This window comes from Odocoileus virginianus, chromosome 19, assembly GCF_023699985.2.
Source record: "Odocoileus virginianus isolate 20LAN1187 ecotype Illinois chromosome 19, Ovbor_1.2, whole genome shotgun sequence".
In the NCBI taxonomy this organism is placed as follows: domain Eukaryota; kingdom Metazoa; phylum Chordata; class Mammalia; order Artiodactyla; family Cervidae; genus Odocoileus; species Odocoileus virginianus.
Genome location: NC_069692.1, coordinates 42,962,612 through 42,980,186, shown reverse-complemented (window position 1 = coordinate 42,980,186; position 17,575 = coordinate 42,962,612). Strand labels below are relative to the sequence as shown.

The window sequence follows — 17,575 nt, the reverse complement described above, 5'->3', positions numbered from 1 at the left end:
CATCAGTTGGAGATGTGTAACATTTTTTATAATTTTTTTGAAAGATCATTCACACACCATAAACTTACCTTTAAAATGGGGTTTTTAGTTTTGCACAACTGTCACCACCACCTAACTTTAGAACAGCTTCACCTCCTCTTCATTCTCCATTCCCTCCGGCCCCGACAAACACCAGTCTACTTTTTGTATCCACGGATCTGCCTGTTTGGGGCATTTCGTACAAATGGAATCATGCAACATGTAGTCTTTTATGTCTGGCTTCACTCAGCATGTTTTCATCATTCAGCCGTATTGAAGCAGGTATCGATAGTATAACTTCATTCCCTTTTATTGCTGAATAACATTCCATCGTATAGATACAACATGTCTTGTTTATTCATTCATCAGTGGATGGACATTTGAGTTTCCAGTTTGGGGCTATTAACAATAATACTATGAGGACTTCCCTGTCAGTCCAGTGGTTAAGACTTCACCTTTCAATGCAGGGGATGAGCGTGTGATCCCTCATCAAGGAGTTAGGATCGCACACACCTCTTTGCCAAAAAACCAAAATATAGAGCAGGAGCAATATTGTAAGAAATCCAATAAAGACTTTAAAAATGGTCTACAAAAAAAAAAATTAAAAAGACATTTTTTGAACATTCAAAAGCTATGAACATTCATGTACAAGTTGTGTGTATGTATTTTGTCTTGGACATATACCTGGGTGTATTGCTGGGTCATATAACTCCATGTTTAAATTTTGAGGAACTGCTAAGTGGTTTTTCAAAGTGGCTGCACCATTTTACATTCCCACCAGGAGTGCATCCTCTAGCCATCATAGTGGGTGTGAAGTGGTGTCTCACTGTAGTTTTGATGTGCAGGCCCCTAATGTCTAATTAACGATTCGAGTATCATCTTTGTGCAAATGGCTATTCAAATCCTTTGCCACTTTTTACCAGGTACTTATTTTTGAGTTATGAGTTCTTCAGATATTCCTGATACAAGTCTCTTATCAGACATATGATCTACATTTATTTTCTCCCATTTTGTGTTTTCACTTTATTAATGTTCTTTCAAACACAAAAGGTTTTGCATTTTGATGGAATGTAGCTTATCGACTTTTTCTTTGGTTGCTTATGCTTTTATCTTCTAGCTAGAAAACCACAGTCTAACCCATGGTCACGAAGATTTACGTTTTCTTCCAAGTTTTTGTTCTTACTTTAAGGTCTTAAGATTCATTTTGAATTAATTTTGCATGTGGTGTGAGGCAGTGGATGTATAACTTTAACATTTTTTTATTTCTCAGGACCAAGAATTGTTCCTAGTGGCTCAAGATGAGGGGTGTGGAAAGTCCGCAATAAGTTACATGCTGCCAAATTAGGCCAGAGTTAGGTGGGACTCTGGTCACACAGTCTTGTGCCCCACATTAAGGGTTCAGGCCTGTTTTAAGGGCAATGTTACACAGGCCCTGAGCTTTTCTATTAAAATGGTACAAGAAATCTTTCAGCATTATGCACATTCCTGGAATAATTAAATTTATAGTGATTACAAAGCTAGGCACAGTAATATAACTCAAAAGACACACAAGTCCAAGGAGAGCATTAGAGAAGTTTCCAGCTGCAGTGTGCGGCAAGAGTGGAGACTTGTACCACTATTAACATATATACAGTAGATATCAAGCACCTAGTGCATAGCATAGGGAAGTCTACACAATACTCGGTAATAACTTACATGGGAACGAATCTAAAAGAGTGGATGTATGTACATGCACAACTGTGTATGTTCACTTTGCTGCAGTATACATTGTAAATCAACTATATTCCAATAAAACTAATCAAAAAGAACAGAAACTTAAAGAGATTACTGTGCTATTGAGAGACGATGTGGCTCATTAGGGTAGTGGCGGCAACATGAAAACTGGAAAAAGGGAAGAGAACATTTAAGGAGTTAGAATGGACAGAACACCCAATGACACAAAGAATTCAAAATCAGGTACAAATAGTCACTGGTTTTATTCAGCAGCTCAAACCAGTTCTGAGGCATTTAAAGAGGCATTCCAAACAGCTCTGGAGCAAGTATAGCCTCCCACAAAGTCCCTACGAACACACTTTTTTTTTCTTTTTTTCAGTGAGCCGCACAGTTTCTGGGGTCTGAGTTCCTCGACCAAGCATTGAACCTGGGCCCTCAGCAGTGAAAGTACACAGTCCTAACCACTGGACTGCCAGGAGATTCCCAAAGTACGCATTTGTGCACACACCATCTGTTTAAAGTTAGGGTTCCTCAACACGTTCACCTTTCACATACTTCTTTGTGAGTAATAAAACAACATAGGCTTTTCAAGACCACAGCCTATATTTCTGTACAACTAAGCCCAATGGTGTGAGGTTTGCTTGTTTCTTGATTCTGCTCTATAAAAATGGGAGGACTCTGGAGAAGGAGATGGCAACCCACTCCAGTGTTCCTGCCTGGAGAATCCCGGGGACGGGGGAGCCTGGTGGGCTGCCGTCCATGGCGCTGCAGAGTCGGACACGCTGGAGCGACTTAGCGGCGGCGGCAGCAGCTGTCTCTGCTGCTTTACAACCCATTCTGAACTTGAATTTAAAAATCGCTCAAATTTGCTTTTTGTCTACCATTTCTATAGTCTAAAATAAATATAAAAAAACAGCATGTAATGTTATTAGCAAAAAAATAAAGCAAGAAATGTGCATTAAAATGAATGTATAACATAAGCACATTTACTTAAGAAGTAAAGTTCAACAATATAAAGTTCAACAAATGTTAAAAAAAGTTCAAAGTTCAACAATGTAAAACTACAATTACTTTTGCACCAACCTAAATTTCAGTGTGAGCTGAGTTACTTCACTTTACACACAAACAGCACTGGGGTTTATTTCCATTTGTTTATCTGTAATGACTTTAGAAAAAAATGTCTCTGTGAGATTCTGGGATTAATGTCTGCTTCTAACCAAATTATGTTCTTAAATATCTTGTATCCTGAGTTTCTGCAGAAAGTAGCTGCACATTGATTTCTCAATAAAACTATTGACATTAAAAAAAAAAAAGGGGGAGGACTCAAGGTACCAGGAAGTTTATTCATAGCCAGAAAATAACAAAAAGATTTATTCTCCTGAAATAGGAAATTTTATGTTTTCATAGTCAAAATAATATACAATCTTAAAGGATTTTGTTTTTTAAAAAGCAGTTGAGAATTTTGATGAAATTCATTTATTTCAGTAGAATTAAACTATAAGCAGCATGAAAATGTAAAGTGCTACATAAAAGCCCACAATACATAAAGTTTAAAAGGTTTCATCGGTTTAAACAGTTACAGGCAAAACAGACATGTTTTTTTCAAGCATGCATGCTATTTTAACTACCCTTGTATGTGCTGTGTTGGTCAAAAAAACAGTCATGAGTTACCTAAACCTGAGGATTTGGAAAAGGAGTCCTAAGCCTTTATCTACCAGATCACACGTTTTTTTCCTGGCCTTATGCTATAAATAAGGGATTACAGTGGGGCTTTAAAAATAATGGTTTTCTGAAGAAGCCCTTTATCGGGGTGTTAAGAATGGCTCCAAAGACCAATTTTGTTCATTAACTCCACGATGGGGGTCAGATCGACAACTTAAGGATTTTTAAGTAGCAAAGTGAGCTGAAGGGAAGCAGCAAAAGATATGCCACTTCAGATATGTGTATCAGGTGCTAAAAAAAAAAGCGAAGGAGAAGCTGGCCTGGCAGTCGATGAGCGAGGGTCGAGAGGCCAACTCAGGCAGAGGAGAAACTGTATGACGTGCCTTCTTCATCAGTTCTAAGTATACACACACCCCATGAACACACGCAACACTATCACACAGACTGAGGCCCGCTCAGAGGGAGAGCAGGGGCGGCTGTCCCTAGCACACGATTTGGCTCAGCCTAGGCTGAGACGGGGGACGTTCTTAGGTGATAGCATGACCTGGTGCTGCCCAGGCGAGTCAGAGACCTCCTGCTAGGAGACCACTGAACTAACACCCCTGATACCTTACATTCCAAACCAAGCTTCAGAACGTATTTTCTCAGGGCAATAAAGTTCTAAGATACTAACCTATAATTTTTCTGACATAGGAGGTCTTCATAAAGTCCTTAGGCTTTTTAGACTTTACCGAATTCAGCTGTAGACAGAACAGTAGCAATCTGTAAAGACTTTAAAAATACCAATTTATTAAAATTTATGAAAACTGTGCATTATATCATAGTACAATATGTTCTTATTTTAGATACAGACATAAACTGGGCTATCAAATGAAAGCAAATGGTGTCTAACAGTTCATAGAACCAAAGCCCAATGAGAGCAGGAGTAAAAACTAAATTGGCCTTTAAATCATTTTATAAATTGCTTCTTTATTGCCCATAATAAACCACATAAGGACTTTATAAACACCACTCTCCAAAGTACTCAAGATACATTGTGGACAAACTTTTGTTGTCCTGCCTAGAACCTAAACACAATTTACAACACTGAGTTGTAAAAAAAAAAAAATAACTTACAAATGCACTTTTAGAGCATAACCTATTTGAAAGTTGGGGACTGCCTGTATTTAAAAATTAAGTCTTGATTAGCAATACTCTGGCAAGTGCCCTCAATGCTGCTACTGAACATGCTGAAGGCAATGTTTTCCTGTGACTATGTGTTCTCACCAGGCATTATTCACGATGATAGTTTAAATTATCTACTAGAGTCTGTGGAGCTAGCTAGCACTAAGTTATATATTGATTTTTGCACTGAAAATGATCTCTTGGGCTTTGATTAGGTAGGCAATTCTAAGTAGAGGTTTTTCTAATTTCTATCACTGTTACATGGGCCCTGAGCTTTTTTATTAAAATGGTACATGAAATAGTTCAATATTATGCATATTACTAAAATAATTAAATTTATAGTGATTATAAAGCTAGGAATATAATACAACTCAAAAGACATACAAGTCCGGGTAGAGCGAACACTCGAATCTTAAGACCCTCCCTTTACCTCTGGGAAGAACATCAGGCCATGTCCTGGCTTGGACCCTTCCTTCCTGATTTCAGAGGTCTAAGGAGGATTGTTTTCCTTCTTTTTTAAAAAAATCTTGTGTGTGAACTGGAGAGAAGGGGATAACAGCATATCAAAGTGGTTACAGACCATTATTTCCCCTTCAAGTAACATCCAGTAATAAAGATGTAATCTCATTTCCTCAGCAATGTCTGACCAAAATAGTTAATTTCACCAAAGAATGTTTAGGACATAGAGTCAGTCACAGAATGGGCAATCCCAGTATCTCTCACATGAACGCGTTTTAAGCAAGCTATTTGAGGAGTTTTATTTTCCCTTTTCAGCTCTTATCTCCATGTCATTCTACATAAGTAGAAACAGAGTACTCAGTGGTATCGAGTAACTAGTAATACTCACTGGAACTTAAAATACCATCTTTTATCCAAAAATTCCAAAGGGCTATACAGAAAAGAATCACAAATTTACATAAGAAAAGCTGAGGCATGAAAAACAGCAAATAAGTTATTTCCCGGTAGAGCAGGTTGGATAGAGAGACGAGGGACTTTGACTTCCAGTCCCTCAACTAAGCAGGACACTGAATGTCTAGATATATTTATACTGAATTTATAAGGATCAAAAAAGGAATGAAGAGTAAATATAAAATAATTATTTTGTAAACAATTCTTAGATTATACCCAATGCAGAATGTTTAATGAAGCAGCTGAGTCACAGCTCTTAAGACACAAAACCATATTATAACTCAAAGTCAAATATGTACTCATTGGCCAGATATATTCGCCGGAATATAAGAGCTGCCAGTGCCAAAGTCAAGACGACAATCAAGACAGCAGACCCGCCGTGGTCGGTGTGGTTGCCTCTCGGCTGCTGGCCCTGGGTGGTGTCTGGGGAAGCAGACGGCCGTCTCTGACTCTGCTGCTGGGCCCGGCGCTGTCGAGGGCTCATGGAGGTGCTCTTAGCTACGGGCTGGGCAGGCTGTTGAAGGGATGCTGCTGAGGGGTTCTCGGTTCCATACTACGAAATTTTAAGAAAGTCAGTTTGAAACTGGCAAAGCAAACTTGTACAATACATACAGGCTATTCAAGAGTACACAATATCACAGAGCAGTAAGGCCAAACTACCAGGAAATCTCGGAAGGCTGAGATGAGTAACTCACCCTCCTGAATAAGCCAGCAACACAACTTATTCTGAGTGCTTGCAGGTGGAGGAGGAATTTACCCGCAACAAGTAAGACAAGGACAGAGTTCATCCACATTCCCCACAGACGGCTCTGTACTCTCCTCTGGCTGCAGTTCCAGCAGCGTCTGCCAGGCGTCTGAGTACCGCCCTTCTTTCAGAAGTCAAGGAGAGAAGCAACTTGATTCCCACTTTCTACATAAAGATTTACCATATTCTAAACGGCAAAAAAGGACAACTCTCAACAGTGTTCTTCCTCCAATGTTATCTTACTACATCAATCATCATAGAACATAGGAAATAACTGCAAACCATATGTTCCACATAGTAATACTGTTATAAAAATTAGATGTGGTTTTCAAAACAGGTTTATCCTTTCTCACAATCCCCATCAACTGAATTGAACACAAGTCCAGAACTCTTTACTGTGTGTTTGAACTGTGTTACTTTATGAGTGTAAAGCATGAACTATTGTAAAGAGTACCCTGGGTATGTGCTGAGAAAAATGTGGAGGTAGGTACGGGAGACTCAGGAGGTGCCCTCTACAAAGCCCTGGATGTCAACTGCTTTCTATCCTTTCAGTGAATGCTTGGTCAAAGCAAAAACACCACATGGCAACAAGTGATTCAAAGTCATAAATGTGGTTTACAGACAAGAATGGAGAAGGAAATGGCAACCCACTCCAGTACTCTTGCCTGGAAAATTCCATGGATGGGGGAGCCTGGTAGGCTACATACAGTCCATGGGGTCGCAAAGAGTCAGACACTACTGAGCAACTTCACTTTCTTTCTTTCTATAGTTCCTTTTGGAGAAGGAAATGGCAACCCACTCCAGTGTTCTTGCCTGGAGAATCCCATGGACGGGGGTCCTGGTGGGCCACAGTCTATGGGGCTGCAGAGTCAGACACGACTAAGCAACTCACACACACACACAGACAAGAAAGCTCTACAAAATGTGAATTTCATTTTGCTTATATAGATACCTTAACTCTACCTCTAATAACCAAAGTCTTTGTTGTATTGAAAACTTTATATTGATTATAGTACAGAAAACACACATTCTTTCAAATAAGTAAGAATGCATGTTTTATTCAGAATCACTTTTTAAATTGAGTAAATACAAAAGATTTTAAATACTTTTCATTATAGAAAATTTCAGTATTTAGAAGAAATAAAGAATCTAAAAATATAATTCAAATACTCTTTTTAAAAAACAGGTAAGAGAATGAGCTTTGTCCTGACAACAGCTATAAACAATAGGGAATAAACTGCTGATCTTAGTTATCTACAGAAGACATTACACTTTAATTCTGACATCACCCCAACATTAAAAGATGTAAATAATCTGAGTTTCTTAAAACTACCCTTTGGAAGCACTCACAGGTAGTGGCCCGTAACACAGAGGCAGAACTGGGGCTTCCCTACTCCAGGGCTCAGGAGAAAGGCGCTCACTGAAGGGCAGGCCCGCGAAGCCCGCGCTTTAGGGGCCTTACACGGCCACGCTGCGTCACGCAGAGGTTTAGCACTGACGGAGGTGAACTGAGCTACCGTGACCAAGGCAAGATCCCCGCGCCCCTGAGATCCACCGTTCTTCCCACCGTTCAGCCGAGAGGACAGAAGGGTCTGACACAGCAAAAGCACTCAAGGCTTACAGGGAGATGGGTTCTTAAGAAAAATAAAAAGGGCGGTGGCAGAATCAACCCAGAAACCAGCGTAAGAGACTGACTCATCGTAAAGCTTTTATTCACAGGTGCTGCTTTTTTCCAGTAGTCCGAGTGGCGAGCACAAGCCTGGCCAGGACTAACAGGCAGTCTCAGCACCGCTGGGCTGGCTTCACCGCTTCACGGACGTGTGACCCGAAGCGAGCCATCTAACCGAGGAGTCAGCTCCCTCTCGCACAGGGTAATATCCAGTTCAGTAGTTGTGAAGATTAAACAGGATAATGATATAAGGTGCAAAGGGCACACAACTGCTTGTTAAATCTTAGGCATTACTAATATTACTATCGGTACATCCCTTTGAAGATTCCCGATTCAGGTTAACAAAAGAAAAGTCATGACTTTATTTAGGACTAATTCTCACAATTTTATTAGTGTGATTAACGTAATCCCTCAAACAATGACTTTACATGACATTTTAGTATGTGTACTTCATGGGAATATTTATGTAGATACACTGCTTTAAATAGGTTCCTAAATTTCAGATTCCTTTTGGATGATACATTACCAACTAAAACTTAGTGCTGTGATACTATGAAATTATCCCTATTTTAAACAATCACATCACGGCAAGACTGTATGACTTCAACGCTGCAGACCAAGAGGACTTTAGATTGGAGCTGATGGGCTAACTGGACACACTTTTGGTGATTCTCACTGAATCACAGATGCAGAAACAAGTTGGACTTGGCCATTTCAAAACACCATAGGTTTGGGGGCACAACATTTAAGTCTTTGCTGTTTACCTAAACTTGTTCAAACACGTATTGTATCACAGGATGTATACTTAAGTGAGAATTGTTCCTTTTTCCTTCATTAAGATGAAGTGATCATTTCTGGGAACATAAAAATATGTGACGTTTGTATCAAATTAAATTATATTTAAATATATATGTCACAGTCACAGATAAATCCCTTGTAATATGTATAAAATTTTCTATAGTTTAGCATCTATAAGGGAGTTTTGTGTCTGCTTCTTAATACAAAATGGAATGGCTTATTCAGAACCTCAATCTCAGGAAGAAGAAAAAAAACTGATAGACTGGAAGAACATAAGTCGACCATCAGTATTGTTCCCATTTCTACAGAGCTAAAAAATCTGCATCAAAAAGCAACAGATGGCCTGATGTTATCTGCTGTATTTAGACTGTGGGCAATCTCTCGCCCCCTCAAGGATAAAAAAACGTAGCTTATCTGGGATTTGACGTATAACAACACAGTGAATTCATATTACACTGGCATGTAAAGCAGCTACCTTCAGCCAAAAACAGGTTTCAGTCACCTCCCTAGTGATCAAATTATATAATCACACTCCGAGATAACCTGTACGTAAACATAATTAAGAGCTAAACTTGTAACTATATGCAATTTATTGTTTTAACCAGAATTGGTGTCAATTAATTACCTATACCTATGAAGAAGAGGTCTGTGTTAGGTACTTTAAAATCAAAATGGGTGGTGATCACTTTGTAATGCATAGAAATACCAAATCACTATGTTGTGCACAGAACTAACATAGTACTGTAGGTAGATTAAACTTCAAAAACAAACTCAGAGAAAAAGAGAGCAGATTTATGGTTACCAGAGGGGTAGGACAAACAGATGAAGGTAGTCAAAAGGAACAGACTTCCAGTTACATGATAAATAAGTCCTAAGGATGCAATGTACAGTATGATTAATGCAATTAACATTGCTGTTACATATGAAAGTTGTTGAGAGTAAATCCTAAGAGTTTTCATCACAACAGAAACATTTTTTCTATCTTTTTCCATTCATTTTGTATCTATGAGCTACTAGATATTTGCTAAATTTATTGTGGTAATCATTTCATGGCATATGTAGGTCAGATCATCACGCTGTGTGCCTTTAAATTTATAGAGTGGTGTATGTCAATTATACTGCTAAAACTGGAAGAAAAAATAAGGAAGAAATCAAAATCTAATTTACTAAACGTTGTCATTTCTTTACCTGTATTCCTAGTGTATTTTTAAAGTGCCAATCCTCAGATTCATTTATTCAACCAACAAACACGACCTACTACATACAAGGCATTGTGCCAGGCACTAGGGGTACAGTGCAGTAGACAGGCCTGATCCTCAAGGGACGCACATTCCGGGAAGTGAAACAGGCAATAAGTAACTGGAAAACAAATTTCAACTGGAATAAGGATAGCTGGAATACGCAACAGGGGACTTGACACAGCTTTAAAATAGACCAAAGACAGATTTAAATACACCACAAAGTATTAGCAGACTGTCTTTATAGGTGACCATCTTCCTTCTCTCTGCAATAGGATGGCTCTATTTTTTAAAAAAAAACTATTTATGACATAGAAAACAATTAGAATTCTAAAGGTGAAAAGTAATCTGAATATTTTTTTAAATATTTCAAGCTAAAACATATACTGACTAAAATTAATTCACTATATCCCTCTATAACATATATATTACATGAGCAACACATAAAAACAGTTAATCTCTTAGCACATGCTTTTTTCTTATACCTTCCTCTCCAGTCCCCTCCAAGAATTTACTTTACAGCACCCTCTCTCCTGCTTTCTCCACCCCACTTTTTTCTACCCATCTCAGTCTCTTGAATGGGACAGGACCACTCAATCCCACTTTATATTTGCCTGGGCAAATCCATATTTGCCCAGCTTTTATTTTAATTTTCCTGACCCTTTAACATCCTCTCTAAACTGGGAAAGCGGGGAAAGATGTGGCTACTCAACCAAACAACCTGTTACCAAAATGACAGTTCATCTCATATATAGAAAGTAAAGTCAATGTTTTTTCCCTATAATCCTAATTATTTAGCAATAACCCAGTCACATTTTCTTAATCGGTCTCTCCAATAACCAAGACCCACTAATGTTTAGAAAATAGGTCTGCTGCTGCTATTGCTAAGTTGCTTCAGTCGTGTCCGACTCTGTGCGACCCCATAGACGGCAGCCCACCAGGCTCCCCCGTCCCTGAGATTCCCCAGGCAAGAACACTGGAGTGGGTTGCCATTTCCTTCTCCAATGCATGAAAGTGAAAAGTGAAGTGAAGACACTCAGTCGTGTCCGGCTCTTCGCGACCCCATGGACTGCAGCCTACCAGGCTCCTCCGTCCATGGGATTTTCCAGGCAAGAGGACTGGAGTGGGGTGCCATTGCCTTCTCTGAGACAATAGGTCAGGGCACAACTAATAAGACCCACAGCACCCATGGAATCTTTCCGTCAGTGATTATTTACTAGACACTATGCGCAAGGCAGCACTTGTCCAGCAGACAATAATGTTCTGTATCTATGCTGTCCAAAATGGCAGCCACTGGCCACTTGGTGCTTTTGAATGCTTGAATTGTGGCCAGTGTGACTAAGGAACTGAAGTTTTAATTTAGCTTAATTCTGAATAAGAGCAAGTAGTTTATTTGGGAAGTGATCCCAAGAAAGCGTGTGCATGCACGCTTAGTCTCTCAGTCGTGTCTGGCTCTTTGCAACTCTTTGGACGCTAGCCCGCCAGGCTCCTCCGTCCATGGGATTCTCCAGGCAAGAATGCTGGAGTGGGTGCCATTTCCTCCTCCAGGGGATCTTCCCGACCCAGGGGTCAGACCAGAGCCTCTTGTGTCTCCTGCAGTGCAAGCAGACTCTACCCTCTGAGTTTTAATAAGGTAAATATAAACTCAGGGAGCCACATGCGGCTAGTGGCTATTGCACTGGACAGAGACCGTCTAAGGCAAATTTCTGACTCCAGGCCTTTGAGTCAGGGCCTTAACGCAGCTTAAGAAACCTGCCAAAGACAGAGCACCTATTGAGAAAGTGGCTAATGAACGTATATTTCATTTTATTCAGAGTCTAGCACTATACTGAAACTAACTTTTCAGAAAAGTCATATCAATAGAAAGAAGGTCCTATTTAGGTCCTACTGTCCTTTCTATAGAAAAGGAAGGACAATAGGACCTAAAACTGTTTTAGTCCAGCTCCATTTAACAAAAAAGAAGACTCAGTAAATATGAATAATTTGTTTTAAGATACTATAATTCATTAGAGGGAGAGCTTGTCTCGAATCTGTTAGGAGGACCAAACTATTCAGATATTTCATCTAGAGATCTCCTCTTCCTACTGCAAATAATTATGATGGTACAGATGTAGATGTAAAAGATAAGAGCCGTACCGATGTACTTGCGGTAGCACCCTGGAATGTTGCAGGTCCGTCATCCTGTAAACCACTTAGTGAAAAAGAGTGGTTTAAGTCCGACTCAGCAACAGTCTTTCCAGATGAATTAACTTCTGCCTATAAAACAAAAAAGACACACCCGAGAGCAGTGTCACAAGAGGAGGTGCACAGCATAACCCGCAACCTACTGAATTCTCTCTTGGGTTTATTTTTAGCTGTTTAATTGATTTTAATTACTACTTTAATATCAACTATCAATCAGGTAAGCTCTGAACACTCATGCTGCCCAACACTGTGCTGGTAATTTAGGAGGAGGAGTAGACGATACTTATTCTCAAGGAGCTGCTACTTGGTGAGGACAAAACCAGTACTCACGGCTCACGGCCCACTCCAACAAGCTCTAAAAACTATAAAGTTTTTTGTAATTTTTAGGCATAATCTGACATGTGAGGTTAATAACAGTGTATGTATTTTCACATTAGTGTAAATATTCCCAGGTTTGCTGATGAGATATTAATAGATTTGATGATTAGGAGCTGCCCCAGATCCCACTGTGCATATTAGTGCAAGTTTAATATTTTCTAAAATCTGAAATTCTGATGTACAAGAGACATTTGGCCCTAAGATTTTCAGAGAAGTAATGTTAAGTACAACAGGAATCCTCAGAAGGAAGAAAATAACCAATAATTAAGCACCCCCTCTTTCGGGCACCACAAAAAAACAAGGAAAAGTCTCTCCCAAGACCTGGACATGGAAGGATATACAGGATGTAGAAAGGTGAGACAAGGGAGGAGGCAGCTTGCTGCTTAATGCAGGCTGACTTTTCTGATGGAGCTAATTAAATTCCAGAAGTAATTAAATGTTTGCGCAAAACAGACGCAGAACAAAAGGATATGAGAGATACGTCAGAATATTAATAGCAGCTGTTGCGTGGGGATGGGATTATGCATTCTTGTTATTTTTCCCTTATTGCTTATCTGTAGTTTCTATAATAAGAGTTAAAATTTATTATGCACCAGACAGCTCTAAAGTGAGAATTAACTCAATCCTTATAATACCATACAAGTGCCATTATTTATTTACAGATGAGAAAAAGGTACAATATGAGCAATATGGCCCATGTCCTTCTACTAATAAGCAGCAAAGCTGAGATCTGACCCCTGACAGAGTATACCAGAGTCCAAGCTTTTAACTATTACTATGCTATAATGCTGCTTCTAAAAATATATTAGTTTTGTAATAAGGAAAATAATTTGTAAAGATCTCAGTACAGTGGAACTATACTGCTTTACTTTCTATCCAAAATTTGGCTAGGCAACAAAAGGGTTTCATAGTTAGAATTTATTTACAAATTTAGAGTACCTTAAAACTGATTTGTCTAGCCAGTTCCTTGGCTTCTTGGTCAGCCTGGCTTGAATCGCTTCCAGATTTTAAAGGCAACAGGACATCCTTCATGGCAAAGCCACATCCCTCACAACAGAAATCTTGTGATCTGGTAGGAAGCAATTTTTTGATGGATATAAATCAGATACTCAAAGGTTGCTCTATCTAAGATACTCAAATACTGAGTGATTAAATTTAAAAGAACACTGGACAACTCCATATCACATTCCTACATGTAAATTAGACAATTTTGGCAATAATTATAGTTCAAAGACAAACAAGTTAAATTGGTTTTTTAAGAAAATCCATGTCAATTATACCTCAATTTTAACTATCTAAATTAAAAAAAAATCAGGGTTTAGATTTCATTTTTTCCCAATATAATACCTCTTTAAAAGAAAAGTTTTAGATCTATAAGACAGCATACAAATTGCTTAACTACACTGTCCTTAAGTTCACACACAACAAGCCTATATTAAGTCTGTGTAAAAAGTCCATTATAAAGCTCAAACTGGGAATTCTCTGGCAATCCAGTGGTTAAGACAGTGTTTTCACCGCCATAGGCGTGGGTTTGATCCCTGGTCAGGGAACTAAGATCCCATATTCTTTTGGTGTGGCCAATAAAAAATTTTAAAAAAATGAATACTATTTACAGTTATTTCCAGGGGAAAAACTCAACAACTCTACTCATCTAAATAGCAGTACAATTTGAAAGATAAAAGACAATTCATGGACAATCCAGACAATGAAATTTATCATTCATTATAATAAATAGAGGCTCAAAATAAGCCTGTTAACTAGACTATTTCCTAATATTAATTTGATTTTCTATGCTTTCATTTTCTTTTTTGTATGACTAGAAGTAAATCAGTATAATACACTGTTACATTACTAAACTTTTACAAAAACTATTTTTTCATATTTCTAGTTCAACATAATAAAACTCTTAGATCTGGAAGAACATACTATTACATTATAAAAAACATACTATTTATAATTTCATGTAAACAAAACACATGTAAAAGTTGTACTAATTTAGTACTTACTGATGAATATTTTTTGTTTCACCAGAAGTAGCACTGCTGTCCACATCCTTTTGAGAATCAGCTGTATCCAAATTATTTATCTTAAAGTGTGTTCACTTTTTTTTCCCTCTATTTTCTGGTCCTGCTGAGCAGCATGTGGGATCTTAGTTCCCTGACCAGGGAAAGAACCCTCGCCCCTGAAGTGGAAGTGTGGCATCTTAACCATGAGACTGCCAGCAACGTCCCAAAATGTGTTCATTTTTTAACTGAGAAGTCAGATGAAGTTTAAAGGAGAAAGTTTATTTTTAACACATTAGTTTATCCATAAGGACAGTATGCTACCATGGTTGAATGCAAAATCATGTTTTAGAAAGCCTATATCACAGACTTAAGAACCTAGACTATATATAGTGAGAAGTTTAAACAAAAAAAAACCTTATTATTTTTTTTAACCTTGTACATGAAATGAACTGGATACAAGAATCAATTTAGAAAGTCAACAAAGGAGATCAAAACAAATGCTGTGTATTCAAAGTACATACTATAGTCTGTGAATAGTAGCTACAGGGTATATTCTGAACTTGGGAAAAATCTTTAAAAGACAAGTTGCTGATAAAACAGGGAGCCTATCAAACCTTCCTGAGGGATGGAACCCAGGGATCAAACCCGTGTCTTCTCACTGCTGGCGGATTCTTGACCGCCGAGCCGCCAGCGAAGCCAAGCTAGGGTAAGACATACTGTCATTTAATTAAACATGATAGATCTGAAGGGTGGTAGGCAGCAAAGTTCAGAACCTTACAATGGTCAGACTCAAGAACTGGTCTCCACACTACTCAAAGGAGAGGCTCCTCTGCACCTAATTACTCCTCTGGGTTATACAGACAGAATGCACCTGAGAAAACCTAGACGGCAAAACTGCTGGGGAACTCCCATTCGATAAAGAAAATCTCCTTTGCTTTATTCCAGATCACTTGTTGAGCACTTGCTATGAGGCAGATGCTACAGATACAAAGATGATAAAGTGGGTTTCCTCCCTGCCTTCGAAAAAGTTTCTAGAAGCTTCATGGAAAGCAACATACGTATCATCACTACGGCTCTCTTCTAGCTGTAACACTGCCCAAGTGGAGATAGGTGACCAGTACTGTCTTCTAGAAGATACTGTGCACTGCAGGCTGGCATCACCAACTACTTTTTAAAGCTAGATAGCATGAAATAAATTCTTCAGAGTCTGATCATCCTGGGGAAATTAATACAGCTACATTTCTAAGCCAGGAAAACTGAGACCAGGTCCCGTGGCGCCAGGGCGAGCACACAGGGCAGAGCCTGTCCGCGGGCGGCGGCGTCCGCAACGGCAGCCCCGGCTGGGCAGGGGCAGCACTCACTTTTTGGCGAGAGCTCTTCTCTCCTCAGGCGTGTAATCCAGAGACCCTATGGCCCCCTCGCCTTTCGTCGGCATGAACCCGATGATGGCTAACAACGCCGTCCTTACTGAAACAAAGAGCAAACACCGATCTGAGCTGCTTTGCAGAAGGAACTGGGCCTACTCTGAAAAGGAGAAAAAGACTCCGGGTTTCACTGGAGAGGTACGAGGAGGGGACTGCATTAAAATGATGCAAAAATCCCAACAGGGAAGAGCATGATCACTACTTATTCAATAATAAAAAGTTATTTATCCCAAACAGCTTCAATCCCCAGAGAGTACTATATCTTATTATTAGAATGACTCAAGTGCTCTAAGGCTTGTATTCACTGTAAATACTCACTGCTCCATGAAGGCTGCCAAGTTTCAGGATGATGTCCTGAGATGCTCAAACAGATTTTCTTGCCTACTTCAAATCGTCCATTAGCCTTAGGAATAAATAAGGCATTTAAAAAATTATGTATGTGTGTGTTTAATGTTTTATACTTTATAAGCATGAATATATTTTATGTATAAATAATTTTTAAAAGATAATTTTTAGAGCATTTTTAAAGGATGGGATCTCTAACGGGATACAGATTTTTGTCTTCTTATAGATACCCCACAAATATTTGTTAGATTCTGAGTGAATAATAAAAGCTGTTTTTAGAAGCTGTCATAGAACATTTTGAAAGTGAGCTGCACAAGTGACATCTCCGTAACTGACATACAATGACGTCCTGATAGCCTCCTCTGTGCCTAGTGTGGTGCTAGGTTCTGGGAAGGAGCTAAAAGAGAAGACATACCAAGGCTAGGGTAAAAACCAAGGACTCGGTGTCACCTAACTAGATCCCGGGGAGGAAGGCTCTGAGGTGGCAGTGCCTCTCAGAAGGCTGATGCAATTCCATACAGGAACACAGAAGTGAAAGATGAGAATGACTTCAGTTTTGTCTTGGTGGAAGAGCTACTGATGGTGTCCAGCAGTCAGGCAGAAGTACAGATGTGCTAATGACAGAAGATAACACATTTCTGGTACTTGACTTTCACAGAGGTGATCAATGAAACCATTTCACAGAAATAAGAGAAAACAGTTGTAGTCTGAACTTGTAGAATATCCATACTTGGGAGAAGGAGCAGAAGAAGAGGCATGAAGTTAGAATACAAGTTCCAAGTAGGCAGTTTCGACTTACTCTCTGCTACACACACAGGGTACATGACACGAATTTAATAAATATTTGCTGAATGAAAGCTGGAGAAGACTTTTCAAAAGAGAGGAAGTGAATCAGAAAGAGCAAGTACTGAACATCAGCATACATGATGATAGCATCGATGAATAGCTGTGGCGTCAAATACCCTCCACCAGTCTCCCCACGTACCAGCTCTTCCTTGAGACCAGTTGGCGCTCCCCACCATCTGGCAACTAAAAGGAGAGCCTCCTAACACAGCAGGGCCCCGCCAGGCTCTCCTACTCCAGACCTACTGCCAGCGTGACTAATTCTCAATATCACCTAATACTTATTAAGCAGCTTCTATATATAGGAACCTGACAGTATGATTATCTTCTTCATACACCTCCCTTTGGACAACTGAGAAAAATGAATTTCAGAGATTACGTAACCTGCCTGTGACATGACTGGCCAGAATTCACGTCTGTTGGCTCTAAAACGAATGCTCTTTCCACTATAAACACACACCATAGGGAAAAACATTAAT

General features: G+C 39.2%; 1 protein-coding gene across 4 annotated transcripts in view; it reads right to left on the bottom strand.

Annotated features, from left to right (window-relative positions):
* Positions 1–1,970: 1,970 nt before the first annotated feature.
* The window catches only part of UBE2J1 (ubiquitin conjugating enzyme E2 J1), a 26,755-nt gene continuing 11,150 nt past the window's right edge, over positions 1,971–17,575 (bottom strand). Inside the window, exons 4-9 of one of the 4 annotated variants that reach the window (XM_070450127.1) lie at positions 16,227–16,311; positions 15,846–15,951; positions 13,418–13,547; positions 12,053–12,172; positions 6,162–6,335; positions 1,971–6,019 (exon numbers count right to left, since the gene is read on the bottom strand). In XM_070450127.1, coding sequence (XP_070306228.1) covers positions 5,741–6,019; positions 6,162–6,335; positions 12,053–12,172; positions 13,418–13,547; positions 15,846–15,951; positions 16,227–16,311 — 894 coding nt within the window. In that variant the 3' untranslated portion in view covers positions 1,971–5,740. Of the gene's footprint in view, positions 6,020–6,161; positions 6,336–9,673; positions 10,038–12,052; positions 12,173–13,417; positions 13,548–15,845; positions 15,952–16,226; positions 16,312–17,575 lie in introns of those variants that run through there. The other 3 variants (XM_070450128.1, XM_070450130.1, XM_070450129.1) reach the window with 3 other exon arrangements.